General features: G+C 42.6%; 1 protein-coding gene across 3 annotated transcripts in view; it reads left to right on the top strand.

Annotated features, from left to right (window-relative positions):
* LOC134221018 (zinc finger protein 92-like) overlaps positions 1–19,448 on the top strand; it is an 80,968-nt gene that overhangs the window by 24,719 nt on the left and 36,801 nt on the right. For all 3 annotated transcript variants that reach the window (XM_062700190.1, XM_062700189.1, XM_062700191.1), the window contains exons 3-5: positions 12,482–12,555; positions 12,614–12,805; positions 12,864–13,177. In XM_062700190.1, the coding sequence (XP_062556174.1) occupies positions 12,482–12,555; positions 12,614–12,805; positions 12,864–13,177 (580 nt within the window). The remainder of the gene's footprint in view (positions 1–12,481; positions 12,556–12,613; positions 12,806–12,863; positions 13,178–19,448) is intronic.

Here is a 19,448-nt window from a genome sequence, read left to right as displayed (position 1 = left end):
GTAAAGTTTCCACTGAGGTGGCGTCTTCATTGATTTAATACAAAAGCAACCATTTTATACAAAAGAAGGTTGATCCGACTATCCGAAATAAACTTTCTTCAAAGTACAAAACTCAATCGTAAATAGCGAATTTGATAGCGCGGAGGGAGATGATGCAGTAAATTTGAATGGATGGAATCACTAACAGCAACCAAGCTACCACGCCAAACCCGATTTTCGCAATTAACTCTTTCCATAAAATATTGGTCCTGAGAAGAACCAATTTTCTTTTCGCGCATTCTGTCCAGTAACTAGATGCATCAATCGCTTGTCGACACCTTGCGTTGCAACTGTCCGACCGCCACTTGATGATTTTTCGCTAAGCCTCCAAAAGTTAAAAATAAATTTTCAACATTGCCACCCACTCCTTCGTGCTGCTGTGCCCGCTCCGCTGCATCGAATGTCGAACCGCTCTCTGTGGAATCCCGATCAAAATGGCTCGCGCGCGCCGGAAAGCAGCTTTCTTGTATTTAATAAATTAAGCTCGTTAGCCCCGCCCCTTTGTGATCTGATATGGGTGTAAATATAATGTGCACTCATAACGATTAATGAAGAGACGGGGCTAATGGAATTACTTCATTAGATATAAGAAAGCTGCTTTTCAGCGCGCGCGAGCCATTTCGATCGAGATTCCGCAGACAAAGGGAACCGTTCAAAGAATGACAAATTCTAAGAATCCTATGAAATTTTCTCGATTCTGAATTTGGTTATGAGATGTAGCTTATCTTAGATGCGTATTGTTGAGAGGAATAACAGCAGAAATTTGACTCAAGACGAAATTTCTTCATATTACAAAACATTATCTCTTGGCATCTGTCTGTCTGAGCGACGTTCACCGATGGGTGGTTGCTGTAGAAAGTTTCCACTGAGGTGGCGTCTTCATTGATTCAATACAAAAGCCAAAGTTTTATACAAAAGAAGGTTGATCCGAAATAAACTTTCTTCAAAGTGCAAAACTCAATCGTAAATAGCGAATTTGATAGCGCGTCGGAGGGAGATGATGCAGTAAATTTGAATGGATGGAATCACTAACAGTCCCCAAGCTACCACACCAAATTCGATGCCACCGAAACAGTCCATTTTCGCAATTAACTCTTTCCATAAAATGTTGGTCCTGAGAAGAACCAATTTTCTTTTCCCAATTCCCATTCCAATAACTAACTGCATTCAATCGCTAGTCGACACCTTGCGTTGCAACTGTCCGACCGCCACTTGATGATTTTTCGCTAAGCCTCCAAAGGTTAAAATAAATTTACAGCATTGCCACACTGCCACCCTCTCCGTGCTACTGTGTCCGCTACACTGCATCGAATGTCGAACCGCTCTCTGTAGAATCCCGATCAAAATGGCTCGCGCGCGCCGAACAGCAGCTTTCTTGTATTTAATAAATTAAGCCCGTAAGCCCCGCCCCTTTGTGAGTTGATATAGGTGTATATATAATGTGCACTCTTAACGATTAATGAAGGGGCGGGGCTAATGGAATTACTTCATCAAATATAAGAAAGCTGCTTTCGGCGCGCGCGAGCCATTTCGATCGGGATTCTACAGACAACGGACCGTTCGGAGAATGACAAATTCCAAGAATCCAATGAAACTTTCTCGCAAGATTCTGAATTTGGTTATGAGATGTTGTTTACCTAAGATGCGTATTGTTGCGAGGAATGACAACAGAAATTTGACTCAAGACAAAGTTTCTTCATATTACAAAACATTATCTTTCGACATCTGTATGTCCGAGCGACGTTCACCGATGGGTGGTTGCTGTAGAAAGTTTCCACTGAGGTGGCGTCTTTATTGATTTTATACAAAAGAAGGTTGATCCGACTATCCGAAATAAACTTTCTTCAAAGTACAAAACTCAATCGTAAATAGCGAATTTGATAGCGCGTCGGAGGGAAATGATGTAGTGAATTTTAATGGATGGAATCACTAACAGCAACCAAACTACCACGCCAAACCCGATGCTTCCGAAACAGTCCATTTTCGCAAATAACTCTTTCTTTTCGTAAAATGTTGGTCCTGAGCAGAACCAATATTCTTTTCCCAATGTTTCTTTCCAACTAACTGACACCACATTTTGTAATAAATTTTCAGCATCGGCACTGGCGGTGCGGGATCGCCACAGTGCTATTTTTATGGTCAACCTTTTCTTTATATGAAATTCTGGTTCGTTGAGGTTGAATGATCTGCATCAACACATCGAGCACCACCACCAATGCAATGGATTTTCTTTGAAAATGTTATTAGCGCCTCCGTGATGCTGTATCCGTTCCGCTGCGATCGCTTCGATGCGTCTGCTCTGCGTAAAATCTTGTTCAAACTGTGGATTAGATCTAAACCTGCAAGTGATTGATTTTTGATGTCTGTGCTAGTGATGCATGTACGTGATTGGTTGGTTGACCTATTTCTAAACTTTTTATCAATTTTCGATAATAAATAGTTAAAAATCAGTATTTTCATACGAATACAAAGAAGCGTTGACTCATCCTTGATCGAATGGTACAAAAAAGTTGAAAATCCATCGAGAAACGGCTTAGATATTAAAGTTTAAAGTCTATCATATTTTCGTGACGGTCCCCGATTTCCGCAATCGTAAAGTGTACCCCAATATAGAAAACACAGACGTAGTCCTACGTCAAAACTTAGCAAGTAACCGCACAATATTGAGTAAAAAAAATTAAGGGTGTAGCATTTCTGCATGCGGTGCACACCAAAATTTCATTTCTTGTTCCAGCAAAACGGTTTGCTGGTTCTTGATCAGCATTAAATTTGTTTGCTGAAATCCAGCAAAAACAGCAAACGTCATGTTATTGCTGGAAATTCAGCAATCGTGATAACCTGTCAAACTGAAGTCATGTATCATCATCTGCAGAAATAAAAATACGCATAAAGACGAGGCCGCCATATTCGCTCTATCCCCACTGCTTTTCTCTAATTTAATCATTTGAAATAGATTCGGACGCTGGACTATACGGCTTTTTTTCAACATAATTAAGCCATCCACTACCGTTTGACTTCGTGCTTTTTATTTGTATTTGCATGGAAGTATTTTAAATAAAAGTGATGTATATGAGTGAACCAAAATTATCGGTTTTCCTATGTCATGAATCAGCAGCAAATCAAGTAAAAATACAAATTTAATACATTTTATTCCTTGATCACAATGACTGATATATGTCATGGAAAGTTTTCTATTTTCATTTTTATTAATTAATTACAATTTTAAATTCATATGGTGTTGTAATAATGTATTAATGGGAATAAATTGCATACAATTAATGAGAATAAATTGCTGGAAATACAGCAAATTATTTTGTTTCTGGTATTACTGACCGTCCAGCAAACTGTTACCGACATTGCTGAAAATACAGTAATGTACCTGTCATTTTTATGATTTTCATGTTTGCTGGAAGAACAGCAAAATAAATTTTGCTGGATTGATTGCTGGTTTTACAGCTCGGCGAAATCCAGCAAAATTTTGCTGGATTCCAGCGAAAAAAAATTGTTATGTGAATAAATTTCGCACCGTGTATATAACTGACAGCATGAATGTTTGTGTTGCTTCTTTCGTGCTTTATTGATGATGCTAACCTCTCAAGCAAAGTTTTCCAAAGCTTCAAATGTGGAACACGAAAACTACACGGTTAGATGACTTTACCCATTAATGGGTACTATGTTATTGTTGATATTATTCCAACCGTGAAAATTTCACCCATTTTCTTGAAAAAGTGCCACTACCCATTTTAATGAGTAGTGGCGCTTTTTAAAGAAAATGGGTGAATTTTTCACGGTGGGAATAATATCAACAATAACATAGTACCCATTAATGGGTAAAGTCATCTAACAGTGTAATGGACGAACACACACGCGCTAGAGACCCGAAGCCGATGACTTCAGCCGCTCGCCTCAACACAGCTGTAAAAGTTTCGTCGTTGGAAATAAAAATCGCATACCTACGTACATGCTTTCTCGTGCGCTCGTTACGTTTGCTGCCATTTTGTTTCATGCTTTGGAAGGAGAGAAGAGGCGTGTCATTAAGGCTAACTGCTTTTTGGTTTGGGTGGTTTGGTTGGTTTGGGTGGAATGATGGTGTAGTTTGGGCATATGGGTGATTTGAACATAACGTTCGTTTTCATACACCTCCTTATTTCCATATTATGCGGCTTTTTTTTTCATTTATATTTATGTGAATTGTTGGTTTCATTTTCACAAATGTACTTGTACAATTATTACACAAAGGGATGCAAAATCAATGTATGACATACAACTATGTAGTATTATTGAACTTTAATATTACATTGGTGAAAAAACACTACGTGGGAATCAGGAAAGTTGGAAACATATCGAATTTTAATCCATATGTATTTTTCAAAACGCGCCGTTGCGCTAATCATTGTATTTACTATCGCTAATCATTGTACTACCGCACGATCGCATATTTGTAACATATGCATTTTTTCCTTTCTCGTACAACAAAGTTGTACCGAAAGGCTATATGATTGCTAAAAAAAACTTGATAGAAGGCCCGGAGACCCATAGTGTCATATACCGATCGACTCAGCTCGACAAACTGAGGTGACGTCTGTTTTTTTTTTGTGTATGTGTACAAATTTTGTTGGCACACTTTTTAGAACTTAGAATTCAAGACAAAATTTTCAAAACGACTTATCTGCTTTTGTAAACAAAGATTCAAACGACGAATTGACGAATCTGATAGCTCTCCCACGCAAACCAACACCACCAATAGGAAGGTGAAGGTTTCCGATACCTGTTGATGGTGTTAGTTTGCGTGGGAGAACTATCAGATTCGTCAAATCGTCGTTTGAATCTTTGTTTACAAAAGCAGATAAGTCGTTTTGAAGATTTTGTCTTGAATTATCCGATTTACTCGCAACAAGTTGCATTCGACGGGGAATTGTTTGCTATTGGAAATGGGCCCGATCATTGCTTTTCGGAATTATTGAAAAAACATTGTTTTCCCCCAAATGTCCCTCTTGAAAATTCAAAGAACAATTTTTTTTGAATGGTGGCAAGGAAAAAATATTAAAAATGATCGAAAAAATGTGATCTATTCCCCCAAAGAGCTTTTTTGACCTTTCTAATGTGATTTTTTCAATATATTTTATAATGCACGAGAAAGGCATCATCACTGCTAGGTGGATTAATCTGGGTTTTTTTATTACTTATTAGAGCTAAAACCTTTTTATTAATATGTAGTAGGATAAACAAAACCAAAAGTGAATGTCATTAAGGTTTATATGCATACATATTATGAGCTTTGTACGAATAGAGGGCACTTTCATTGAATTAATTAACCACCACTTGTATTACCGCTCATTGCAAACAATGTCTATTGAAACTTTTCTGCTTTTTGACGTAGGACTTACGTCTTTCTTTACTATACCGGGTGTCATTTAGATTTTTGGAAATCGAGAGCGTTACGCTGGAAGAGAAGATTTTGAACGTAACTAGCGCCTTTATCTTTCGATGGATTTTTAAGATTTATATATCAATCGGCTCGGGCACTCTCCACCATTTCGCCTTTTTCATTGAAACTTAAGATTATTAACGATAAGCTATTGAAAATTTCAATTCTCGTCAAAGCCAGTAAAAATTTCATATGTAACCTATCCCGTGCATTCCGTGGAATTAGCGCCCTAAGCGCTTCTTGGTCCGAGTGCAAGCAACGGACCCTAAACTTTTCTTTACACTCACCAAAGCGTTCATGTAAGGTTTTTATTCCGGCCAGACGGTGAACCTCGGATGTTCTTGTCCTGGGAGGGGTGTTGAGGATCATCCTCAGGAATTTGTTTTGAACACGTTGAAGTTTGAGGTGGTGGGTTTTAGCGCAGCTCTCCCAGACCGGCATGCCATATTCGATCACAGGGAGGATGATTTGCTTGTAAACAGCAAGCTTATTTTTCAGGGACAATGACGACCGGCGGTTGATCAAAGGGTACAGTAGTTTCAACAAGACGTTACACTTTGTCACCGTTTTGTCAACCTGTTGCCTGAAAATAAGCTTGCTGTCGAGGGTCAAGCCAAGGTAGCCGGCCTCATTGGCCCATTCCACAGTCGTGCCATTGAGGATGATTTTACAGTCCCCAGGCGGAACAAGTTTAGGGGATTTGGAGTGGGGGAAAATGATGACCTGGGTCTTCGCCGCGTTGATACAGATCTTCCAGCTGGTGGAGTACTCTGTCAGGGCATCCAGGCCTCGTTGGAGTTTTGCCACTAGCGCTCTGATCACTCTACCGTTGTAGACGATGGATGTGTCATCTGCGAACAGAGACAGAATGCCGCCTTCTGGAGGTTCTGGCATGTAGGAGGTGAACAGATTGAAAAGCAGGGGCCCGAGGATACTACCCTGGGGGACGCCTGCGACGATGTTGTGCGCATTGGAACTCGCTCCGCTGATTGAGACCCGGAATGTCCTTGACGACAGGTAATTGTTGATGATTTTCACCAGGTAGCTGGGAAGATTGTAGCGTTGTAGTTTGTACACCAGGACATCATGCCATACATTGTCAAATGCCTTCTCGACATCGAGTAAGGCCATGGCGGATGTTTTTGAGACAAACTTGTTCCGTCTGAGGACGTTGGTAACTCGAGTCAGTTGGTGTACAGTTGACCGACCGCGTCGGAAACCAAACTGTTCCTCGAGCAAGATGTTGAGATTTTCGGCAGACTCAAGTAACCGATGATGAATAGCTTTTTCGAATAGCTTGGATAACCCTGAGAGAAGGCTGATGGGTCGATAACTTTTGGGGGAGGAAGGATCCTTCCCAGGCTTCCGGATGGGGATGACTTTCGCTGACTTCCAGGACGATGGGAAGTAGCTGAGCCGGAGACACTGATTAAAGATCAGCGAGAGATGCTCAAAGAACAAAGCACTCATGTGTTTGAGCTCGAGATTCAGGATGCTGTCGAAGCCTGGGGCCTTCATATTCTTCGACGATTTGATATAGGCCGTCAATTCGTCAGCTGAGATCTCCAACTCCTCCGAGAAGTCGTTGGGAATCAAATGGATGTTGTTAGCATGCTCGTTGACGGCTGCTTCGTGTGGACTGACGATGTTCTGCCCAAGATTGTGTGAGCTGACGAAGTGACGACCTATTTCAGCGACCTTCTCTCCAGGAGTTATCAAGCGATCCTTAGAGCCATTATTGTCTAGTGGGATCAAAGGTGGAATGGGCCGAGGCTTGGATTTTAGAATTTTGGTCATTTTCCAGAACGGCTTAGCATAATCTGGGAGAGTGCGGATCTTATTCGAGAAGTCGTTATTTTTGAGGTCCACCATTCTGGCCTTGATCATTTTTGTGATTCGATTGCAGCGTGCCTTAAGCTCAGGCTGTCCAGTACGCTGAAACTGCCTGCGAGTGACATTCCGCAATCGAATCAAATCTTTGGTGAGTGTATCGATGTTTAAGGAGTTGCTTACCTGCCGGTCCGTCGGTACGTGTTGCTCTCGGGCCGCCGTGATCGCCTCCTCGATAGCGCACAGCTGGCGGTCGATACTTTCCGGCGTCTCCGGACGCACCTCGTAGTCGACGGTGTTATCGACGCACTGCTGGAACCGCTGCCAGTTCACTCGGTGGTAGTTCCGCCGTAACTGCTGGTGCCGATTGACCGAGGAGCCCAGTTCCGCCACCACCGGATAGTGATCCGAACTGAGCTCCTGGTATACAACCGGCTGCGAGACGTGGTCACTCAGGTTTGTTATGTAGAGGTCGAGCGTTGCGTGGGCACCGGACCCACTCGGCTCAGTCCGGGCTCAGGATCGTGTAGTGGCCTTCCTCCATGTCGTTGCTCCAGATGGTGCCGTTTCGATTGCCGCGACTGTTGCCCCAAGCTTGATGTTTGGCATTCAAGTCGCCGGCAATGATATACTGGCCTTGCCTCCGCGTCAGCTTGACGATGTCCCTCCGAAGGGCAGCCGATGATCCATCGCCGGCTTTGGCTTGCGTTGGACAGTACGCCGCGATGAGCGCGGTTGTGTCGACCGAAGTGGTGATTTCGACACCGATGGCCTCGATGACACAGAGCTGGAAGCTTGGAAGCAGACGACAGTTGATGTTGTAGTGAAGAGCGATGGCCACACCACCTCCCCTGGTCGGCCGGTCGAGTCGCACGATGCGGAAGTCCGGGATGTTGATGTTCACCTCCGGTTTTAGGTGCGTTTCGGTGATGAACGCCACGTCTATTTCCTTCTTCTCAAGGAAATCCTTCAGCTCAATTATTTTGCTCTTGAGCGAGCAAGCGTTCCAGTTGACCAGGCGAACCCTAGCAGCTATTTTCGATGATGAACATGTCAAGAGTGAAGACCTAGTCGAAGCGGGTTTTGCAGCCGCGCAGTCGAGTGGCGAGCTGCGCGAAGATCGGCATCAGTTGTTCCGGAGTATACAGCGGAGCAGATTCTTCCGATGGGACGGCTTCGTTCTCTGACTGCCGACGGAACCCAGGAGGAGGGAGCGGGGGCCATTCGCTGGTGGATGGTGCCGACGATGTTGGAGCTTGGACCGATGCCGCTGCCGCTGCCAGTCGCTTGTGCGGCTGTAGCGGTGGAAGTAACGGAATCACACGACGGGGAGCCGGGATGGCTGGAAAGTTCACCTCGTTGATTACAGGAACACGGTTCTTCTTCGGAATAGTCCTGGTGGAAGCCTTCTTCCGGATTTCCAGGAACTCGGCTCGCTTTGGGCAGCCCTTTGTGGTGGCGCGATGTTTGTCGCCACAGTTGACGCACTTGGGATCGGCCACCTCCATTTTGTCGCACTCGTCCGTCGGATGGGGTTCGCCACACTTGTTGCAGCGCGGCTTCATGCGGCAGTTCCTGGTGCCGTGCCCGAAATTGAAGCAGTTGGTGCATTGCGTGACATCGCGGTGCACTGGCCGATATCGCTCCCAGTCAACGACGGTGTAATTTATAACGCCAACCAGCTTCAGGTCCTTCCAGGTAGTGGAGCCGTCCTCCAGATGGATCAGGTAAAGCTGGTCGCGATATCTCCTCGCCTTGTCGTGACGAGCGATCTTGTGGACGGCTACTGGCTTCAGTCCGCAACTTTCAAGCTCTGCTTGGAGCTCTTCCTCCTTCACGTCGTGAAGTCCTCGCAGCAAAGCCTTGAGCGGCTTCGTGCCGGGGTGGTCATGAGTGTAGTACTCATACTTGTGGACCTCGAGGAACTCCACGACGGATTGATGATGGTCCCTGTTGGCCGGCATCATTTTCACGCCCTCGCTACAGAGCCGAAAAGTACATTTCAGCCCCTTAGCGATCAGCTGGCGAATTTTTGGGCGTAAATCCGGCGGATCGCCCTTCACAAACACGGGCGGGCACTTCTCCTTCCGCTCCGGTTGCACCTGCGGCAGCTGCGATTGCTGCTTCTTCCTCTTTTTCGGCGGATTGCCGGCGTCATCAAGCGGCAACGGCGAGAACACGTTGCTCTGCAAAAGCTGCTTGGAGGGGTTACCCGCGCCTCCAAGAGCAGTGCGCTTAGGCACTTTTCCAGCGACCGAATCGGCCACCGAGTCTCCCATGACGGGTCCGGGAGAAAATAACGCCAACGCGACAAGCGAAAACGTAAACAGCGAACGAACGAGAAAAAACACTTCGAAAAAATGCGCGAGCAAAAAACACGTCCGTACGTGTTGCTGTCTCGAACTGGAATGTTGAGATGACGGTCCGTTGTCTGGGGAAACCCGATCGAAATGGCTCGCGCGCGCCGAAAAGCAGCTTTCTTATATCTAATGAAGTAATTTTATTAGTCCCGCCCCTTCATTAATCGTTATGAGTGCACATTATATTTACAACCATATCAGCTCACAAAGGGGCGGGGCTAACGGGCTCGCTTAACTTTTCAAAAGGTCCTAAGTAACATTTTTTTATGAATTAATTTGAATAGCGCAATCAACAGACCAATATGAAAGCTTTTGATTGCACTACTCAAATTAATTCATGAAAAAATGTTACTTAGGTCCTTTTGAAAAGTTAAGCGAGATTTGACGTTAACATAGACGTGAGCGTTCTCAATAGTCCCCCCCCCCCCTGATGTATTGCTTACTTGCGGACCGGGGGTACGGACTGGCAAAAGTGTTTTGGTTTTAGTGGGTCGGGTAAGAGTTACATGACATACCCATCCCCACACACTACCTAAGTTACCTCCTCAGGTGTCTGGTTGCAGATTTCCGTTTACCCTTGCTCAAGAAATAAAAAAGGGGAGTGTAGTCAAACGAACTGTCAGTTAGTGTAGCCAAACTAGTATGACATCACAAATGCAATCCAATCAATGGAGCGTATGACGTCAAATTCGCGTGGTACACTGTGAAAAAACGGAAAAACACACTAAATCGAAATGACTCAACCGTGCCTTCGCTCGTCTATGGAACCTAGTGTCTATTGGCGCTTTGATGTTGCATGATGAAGAAGAAGCAGAAAGATGATAATCGAAAAAATCTCCACGGGAAACCATAGGAAGAAGTTTTTAAAACTCTTCTCAAAAATTCTAAAAGCAATTTAGTTAAAAACGGTAAGCAGTACGGGGTTGAACTTTTCTTGTACTGTATAATAAGCACAATATTTTCGTTCGAAATTTTATTTTGTAATATTACACTTAGAGTGTAAATCAGTAGTGATTCAGTTTCATTCTAAATTTTCGACCACTATTCTAGTTTGAATCTGGAGCAAAATAGAACAAACTCGCTGGTTTTCCCAGCAGTGTTCCATTAATGTTTTTCAAATTTTCAATTTAATGAAATCAATATGTTGCTGCCAAGAAAGGCGCCGTAACTGCAAAGAGGATTGATCCGTAGATAAAATGGTTCGTGGTTCAAATCTGCAGAAAATAGAACGGAGCGTTATACCAGTTTTATTTTTTTGACATTCGACTGGTATAAAAAATGAATCTAGAACAGCTGCTGGGAAAATGAATGTTTCAGATTCATATTCAAACTGACAGTCTCGAACGATTTGAATCACTGCTGATTTTACTCTTAAGAGCATCATTATTAATCACCCGCGCAGCGCTTTCATTTTAGTTTCGTCACTCGTTTCCGTATCGGTCACTATTTTCGGCTCTCAATTTGGTCGCTGTATTCCGTACCGGTGACGTTTAACAGTTGACAGTTCATCAAATAGCAGCGCTCTTATCGCGCTACCAAATTTGGTCACCTGTCAGTCGCACTACTGTTATAGCAGTGCGTTTAGTAGCGACCGGTAAAGTGTCAAGTAATGATACTGCGCTGCCAAACGGCTTAAACTCACCACCGGTAATCTTGCTCTAAGAGCATCATTATCGGTCGCGAGCATTCTAATCACCCGCGCAGCGCTTTCATTTTAGTTTCGTCACTCGTTTTCGTATCGGTCACTATTCTCGGCTCTCAATTTGGTTGCTGTATTCCGTATCGGTGACGTTTGATAGTTGACAGTTCATCAAATAGCAGCGCTCTTATCGCGCTACCAAATTTGGTCACCTGTCAGTCGCGCTACTGTTATAGCAGCGCGTTTAGTAGCGACCGGTAAAGTGTCAAGTAATAATACTGCGCTACCAAACGGCTTAAACTCACCACCGGTAATCTTGCTCTAAGACACAGTATAAGAAAACTCGCTTAACTTTTCAAAAGGTCCTAAGTAACATTTTTTTCATGAATTAATTTGAATACTGCAATCAATAATTCATGAAAAAAAAATGTTACTTAGGTCCTTTTGAAAAGTTAAGCGAGAAAAGTCCAACCCCGTACTGCTTACCGTTTTTAATTAAATTGCTTTTATAATTTTTGAGAAGAGTTTTAAAAACTTCTTCGTATGGTTTCCCGTGGAGATTTTTTCGATTATCATGTTTCTGCTTCTTCTTCTTCGTGCAACATCAAAGCGCCAATAGTCATAAGCGCTTCCATTTCGACTTGTTAACTTTTTGCATCCATAAGAACACGGAGAAAAGATAAAGAGCTTTAGAGTAGTGCTGTCCAATGAGCAGCTCGAAGTTGTTCCCGTCCTGCTCTTTCTTTTTTGTCAACAAATGGGCATGAGCAGGACAGGGAAAAACTTCGAGCTACTTCAAGCTCTCATTGGACAGCATATAGGATATCAATCGTTAAAACAATTTTTGAAGAATGGCATAGACGTCACTTTTTTAGATTACGGCAGCACACCTCGGGAATCTTGTATATGTTTTTTATTTCACGGGATATTGACATAGAAAATCGGCGCCATAAAAATACATGGAGAAGAAAATCCAGTGTAATTTTTTTCAGGTCTAAGGCTACCTTGAGCACACATCGGAAATTTTGTCCACGTATGTTGTCCCATGTAGGCTGGAACCACTGAATGCCTGTTTGAACATGCATGGGTGATGTTCAGATAACTAAATCCATAGATGAGATTTCCGAGGTGTGACGCTACTTTTGCATGGACATATTACTCTATGATTGTAATACATTTTTATAGGTCATTTGTGTAATGAGCTCAAACCAGATGCAACACCATGCACGTTAGCCAAAAGTGCAATAGATGAGTATCCAGTAAGTATTCATTGTTATCCATATGTAAAAGTTGTAATAACTATGTATAACATTTTAGAATTTCAATGAAGCTGAATGGAAATCCTTAGAGCAAGCGCGAAACGCTTACAAACAACTGAAAGCAACAGCAACAGACAGTTTTATAAAAATGGAAGAACAAAAATCTCGTATTCAATATTTAGAGATGCAAAATCACGCACTTAAAGATAGTACCAAAGGTGTCACGGAAACTAAAAATTTACTGGAAACAGTGAGTTCAATATTTCTCAAACTATTTATTTTCGTTTACATATTGCATTCTTTTCTAGGCTCCGCGAAGTGCACATGAATATATCAACCATTCCCAACTAGATAAGCAGGCACTCACCGTAGAAGCCCTAGGAAGCATCGTATGTTGTTTATGTTTTGAAACAAACCAGCACGTTGCTCGTGTTTCGGCTTTCAACCGGTTTGGGGACCAGTCATTCTTGAGCAATGTGATTGAAGCTTGCTTCGGCCTAGTTATTCAGGAAACAGATTTTTGCACCGATGTTTGTGAGCAGTGTCTTGTGCGGATTGACATAACATGGCAGTTTTATAGCAAAGTGAACACTAACAGCAAGGCATTGAACGATCTGTACAAGTAAGTACTCTGGGTTCAATACCAAATTTTAAAAACGACTTATCTGCTTTTGTAAACAAAAATTCGAACGTTGATTTGTCGAATCTGAGAGCACTCCTACACAAACCAACACCATCACTAGGCAGCCGAGCTCTTTGTTAGCCGGAGAAGGGAACCCCCTCACAAAGAATAACAACTAGAGTTCCCTCTCTACACCACGGCAGGCTTCTTATTGGCATTACATCCCCACACTGGGACAGAGCCGCCTCGCAGCTTAGTGTTCATTAAGCACTTCCACAGTTATTAACTGCGAGGTTTCTAATCCAAGTTACCATTTTTGCATTCGTATATCATGAAGCTAACACGATGATACTTTTATGCCCAGGGAAGTCGAGACAATTTCCAATCCGAAAATTGCCTAGACCGGCACCGAACCCAGCCACCCTCAGCATGGTCTTGCTTTGTAGCCGCGCGTCTTACCGCACGGCTAAGGAGGGCCCCTACACCACGGCAGGCTACTGACTGATACTTCTGCCAGTAGTTGCAGTTTTTCTTTATTCAACAATAGGTATATACAATAACACCATAACAATATTCCTTAATCGACCCAAGAGCAACTACAACCAACTGGCGCCTGCTTCCATATCATCTTCGATCTACAGCGAAGCGTCGCACACTACCTGATATTCCAACACTCTTGCCTATGTGTTGATGGTGTTGGTTTGCGTGGGAGTGTTCTCAGATTCGACAAATCGACGTTTGTTTACAAAAGGAGATAAGTCGTTTTGAAAAAAATTGGTATTGAGTTGTATCCATAACCAGGGATGGTATTAGGCTATTCATGAGGACATTCAGCGATGGGACTGACAAACGAGCCTGGATTAAAAATTTTTGACACTTCATCTCTTTGTTATGAGTGCAGCCTCTTTAGGACTGACAATCAATATCAAAACAAAGTGTGTATGCAGTTGAAGGTAACTCACTGCTGGTGTTAACCGTGCTTAACATTTTCCTTTGAATCGTTGTGTCAGTCGGGTCCATACACGGAAGAAAATAAGTAACCAAAATTGAGTATTTTTAAACTTACTTTTGAGTAGGGCCCTACATTCAGAGATATGCGAAAGCGGCCATCTTGAGCCAATCGAGCATTGAGAGCTGTCAAAATCTGAGCCAAATGAACATTGTTATTGTTGCGGATAGAAAGGTATTGCGATTGTAATGAAAAAGATTTTACGAAAAGTTTTGTCGAATAAACAATTTGTTTTACATTGGCAAGTTGAAGTAGTCTAGTTTATGCATGGTATTTTGTTCATTTGTATTGCACTTTTATTTTAGTATTATTGCACTGTTGGACGTTAGATAACGAAATCTGAAAATGCCATTATACGCAAAGTCATGTTCGAGCTCCAACATTTTGCGTCACGGCAAGTGCTGGCAGCGTATGTTTACGAAAGTAACAGCGTTGCTAAATGGTCTGGAAAAGTATTCGCACATCTCTTAATATAGGATACCTACTTTTGAGTTATTTTTCTCTTCCCTTTCCTCCACCCTTTCTTTTGTTGTCAAAAACAAAAAAGCCAAACAATTCAACGACGCCAGTTCAATACGGGAAGCCAATTTTGAGTTTTATTACCTGGGGTCGAAATTGAGTGAATTAAACTTACATTTGGGTAAATAAATTTTCCGTTGGGTCCTTTTTTAACATGGGAGTAAAGGCAAACTACTTCGACCCTACTTACTCAATTTTGGCTTCCCGTACGAATGTTCGAGGTTGGGTGAAGTAAACTCACTATTGGGTAATTTATTTCTTCCGCGTAGATGTCAAAAAATTCAAGTAAACAAAAATTGTCAGCTGATCGCAGCTGTCTTATGGATTGCCTTAATAACCTCGCACCTAGACTCGAAACGAGCAAACCATGCAAACTGTCATATGAAAGAGCTATCGAAAGGAGATGCGTATTGAGGCCCCAGCTTTTCACATTCGGCTGCTTTTCTATTTATTCCACCTAGCTATTCTTTTCGTTTTATTTCACCTAGCGGTATGGTGCCTTTCTCGAGCATAAAAAAATGTCCCCAACAGCTCAAACCAAAACCAAAATGTTTTGTTAGTTCGGATAACGTCACTAAGGGGCAATATGAACAATTATTGAACATACGAGGCAATATTTACTTACTTATGCCAAATTCGTTTTTAAAAAGTTCCAACCTAGGTTGGAACCGCAGATCCAACCTAAGTGCTGTTAAAACGTTTTGCCTTTCTCGTACAACAAAGTTGTACCGAAAGGCTATCATTTCACTCTGAAAACGAACTTTTTACAGGAACATCTGTTAGTAAAGTTTCTTATACCATTCGACTCAGTTTGATGAATCGAGGTGATGTCTGTGTGTGTATGTATGTGTGTGTATGTTTGTGTGTCTGTATGGTCACTTTTTCAACCTCAAAAACTCACACGATTTTCATGTACTTAGACTCAACTGATTTCATCGCAACAAGTTGCATTCCGCAGAGCCACTCTTCTAATTTCATGCTATTTAATTTCATCAAAATCGATTAATGCGTTCGCAGCTGACAAGGAAAATGGTTTAGGCAGTTTTCCATTTTTTCCCATATAATCGGGACTACGAGCATTGAGCAGCTACCATGCTATAATATAAATTACGTTTGCTCGATGGGTTAGAAACCTCGCTACGGCAATATCGATAACGCTAACGCAACGAGCAAAGCTTTTCAAAGCTTGCAATGTGTAACGTGTTGAACACGAAAACTAATCGACGAACAACGTACGCGCTTTTAAGCGCTATTCTCATTGCGCCGTGCCGGGCCGGGGCCGGGTCCCGGTCGGGTTATGTTTCAAATTGGTTGCATGTATTTTCAATGCCATCGAACCGGCGTGCCGTGCCCGGGGCGGCACCGGGGCTGTCATAAAAATTTCTTGCCGACGATATTTTGTCTCCCCGGTTGCAGCCCGGTGCGCAGCATACTTTTTGTTTGTGATTGTATGCGTGAGCAACGAAAGCTTCTCGCATAAATTTGACAGTTTGTTTTTGTTTTCTTTATGAAAGCAATCTGCAAAATAATTATTATTTTTTGCATTGACCACTCGTGTTATCACGGAGCTAATCGTGGCAAACCGATTTCTATATTTTTATTAGTCTGAGAATATAACTATCATAGTGAGGACTCCAATTTAAATGATGGCGGTGTCTGCAGTGTCCAAGTTGATACCCCAGCCATCGGCCATGGTTGATGAGGGCGAGCATGAGAGAAAACTGTTTCGTACGATATAATGGATTCCTCCGAAAGTGTACCCAGAGTGCTGGAGAAATTCCCATACCAAATCCTGAAGAAGATTTCCTGAATAAATTTTACGCACGATTTCGTGAAGCAATTCCTCAATTCCTCCAGCAAGTCCTTCAGCAATCCCTCCGAGTCATCCACGAATGTCTAGTGCAATTCTTCCTAGAATTTCTTCCTGCAATTTCTCCAACGATTCCTCCGAAAACACTCCCGAGAATTTTTCCGCGAATGTCTTCGAGAATTTCACCTGGTATTTCTCTAGGATTTCCTAATGTAATTCTTCAAGAAAGTCTTTCGAGAGTTCCCGCATGATTTCTTCCGGATGTTCCCTCAGGAATTTCTGCGAGAGTTGCCTCATAATTCCATATTTGTTTCTGAAAATTCCTCCAAAAATTCTTCAAGAATTCTTCCAGTAATTACTCCGGGAAGTCCTGCAGTAGTTCCTCCGTAAATTCATCCAGGAACTGCTCTGGAAAATTCTCCGGGAATATTTGCTGAAATTCTTTCATGAACTCCTTCACGAATTCTTTCGAGTATACTCCCACGATTTCCTCCGCGAATGCCTCAACGAATTTATCTGGACATTCTTCCAGGAATTTCTTTGGAAATTCCTCCAGAAATTCGGCTGGAAATTTCACAAAAATTGCTTTGGAAATACGTCCAAGAAATCCTCCGAAAATTCCTGAGAAATTCCCGAAATAATTCCTGGAGGAATACCCGGCGGTATTCCTAGTAGACTTCCCAGAGGAATTCCTGCAGTAATTTCCTAGGGAATTCTTGAAGAAATTTCCGAAGGATTTTCCGGAGAAAATCCCGAAAGAATTCCGGAAATTTTTTAGGAGTAGTTACTGGAGGAATTCCCAGAGTAATGCCTGGATTTCTGACGATGGATTGCGCGGAGAAATTTCCGAAGGAATTCCCGAAAGAATACCTGGAGGAATTTCCAAAAGAATTCCCGGAGAAATTTCTGGAGGAATTTCGAAAGAAATCTTCTAAGGGATTCCGGAAGAAATCTTTTAAGGGATTCCGGAAGAAATCTTCTAAGGGATTCCAGATGGAATTCCCGAAGTATCTCCAGGAGGAATTACCGAAGGATTTCCTGAAAAAAATACCCGAAGGAAGTCACGGAGAAATTCCAGAAGTACCTATTTCCTGGAGGAATTTAAGGAGAAATGCCTGGAGTAATTCCCGAAGGATTTCGCGGAGGAACTCCCGAAAGGATTCCCGGAGGATTTCCCGAAAGAGTTCCCAACAGAATTCCTGGAGGAGTTCCTGAACGAATTCCCAAAGAAATTCTCGAAGGAATTCCCGCAGGAGTATCTAGAGGTATTCCTGTAGGAATTCCTGGAGGAACTTCCGCAGGAATTCCCAGAGGAACTTTCGCGAAGAATTTCTGGAGGAACATCCGAAGGAACTTCCGGAGGAATTCCCGGAGGAACTTCCGAAGAAATTCCCGGAAGAACTTACGGATGAGGAACTTCTGGAGGAATTCCCGGAGGAACTTCTGGAGTGATTACCGGGAGAACTTCCCGGAGGAACTTCCGGAATGATTACCGGGAGAACTTCCCGGAGGAACTTCCGGAGGAATTCCCGGAGGAACTTCCGGAGGATCTTCCGGAGGAATTCCCGGACGAACTTAGGGAGGAATTTCTGGTGGAACTTACGGAGGAATTCCCGGAGGAACTTGCAGAATATAAATAAATATTGAGGAGTCCCAATTATCGGGTCACATTATATCTACTCGTCGTCTGAATAGTTTATTAGAGAACATCAAATTGGATTTTCATTAATTCTTTCAACTTATTTCTATAAACTTGTTTTCTATGAATATGTATCTTTATTTTCCTCCTAAATTCTTCTTTGTATGTGCTTCCTTCAAATGTAGGTCTGGTTCATTTAACATGTTCAGCGATTGTCACGGAAGGTACCCTGGTGCAACGAATTCTATAATCGCCTACTGTTTGCGTTATAACCTCTTTCATGTGTATTTTTGCTTTTCATTATCTCCATAAGAATCATTAGTTCGTCCAAAATTGAGTTTTACTGGAACTTATCGAACGGCAGCATCTTTCTGATTGTGTCGTACCGGTTCTTATTACTTAGGATAATTAGAAAACATTCCGGGCGGTATGTCTCCAACTTGTAGCTAATGTAGTTGTTGTCAAATGAACTCAAAATTAACTTTGTACACACTTTTCCCTAGAATAAATTATAGATTTTTAATCATTTACACACCTTAAAATACTATAGTTATCAAACTCACCTGCAAAACAAATTAACTGTTGTTTAGCGCGTTCAGGCGACACTTGTGGCCCCAGCATTTCGGTTTCCGTTTAGGATTATTTTTGGCCGTATAATCCGTGGAGTCAAGAAGGCAGTCTCAGCTGGACTATAATCCATATGGCAGTGCCACATACCGTACGTTGTCCACGTATATATCACGCAAGATATCACGATAATTGTTTTGAAAATAATCACTATTTATTTCTCGTACTACATGAATGCATTTACAAAAATACAAGAAAGTCAAAAAGATAAACAACAAAACTGGAAGCTTCCCATTTGACATTTTTGTTCTATGAAGGATAGGAATACAAAGATGTGTGCGTGTGTTTTATGCTTACTGTACCGGAGAAACACGGTGCGATGTGAACTGACGAAAATCCCGGTATGAAAACGAAAGCTTCCCGACCCCGTTACCGGCCCGGCCCGGGCGCAATGAGAATAGGCCTTTAAGTGTAGAGCCGACTCGATGATGTTTATTGCCATTATACTTTATCGGAGCATTCGCACCAACACAGTTGTAAGTTTCATCGTTGGCAACAGAAATTGCACTCGATAACGACACGATTAACTGCTGGTTCGTATGCTCATGGCCATGGTGGTGTTTGCGTTTGTTTTGTGTCATACATTGGAAGGGGAAAAAGAGGGGTTTCATTGATGCTTCAACATGCTGTTTGGTTTGGGTGTTTTGTGGTATGATGGGTGGTGTGG

Source organism: Armigeres subalbatus, chromosome 3, assembly GCF_024139115.2.
Source record: "Armigeres subalbatus isolate Guangzhou_Male chromosome 3, GZ_Asu_2, whole genome shotgun sequence".
Classification (NCBI taxonomy): Eukaryota; Metazoa; Arthropoda; class Insecta; order Diptera; family Culicidae; genus Armigeres; species Armigeres subalbatus.
Note: the sequence above shows the minus strand (reverse complement) of the source record. Positions and strands in the feature narration are given on the sequence as shown.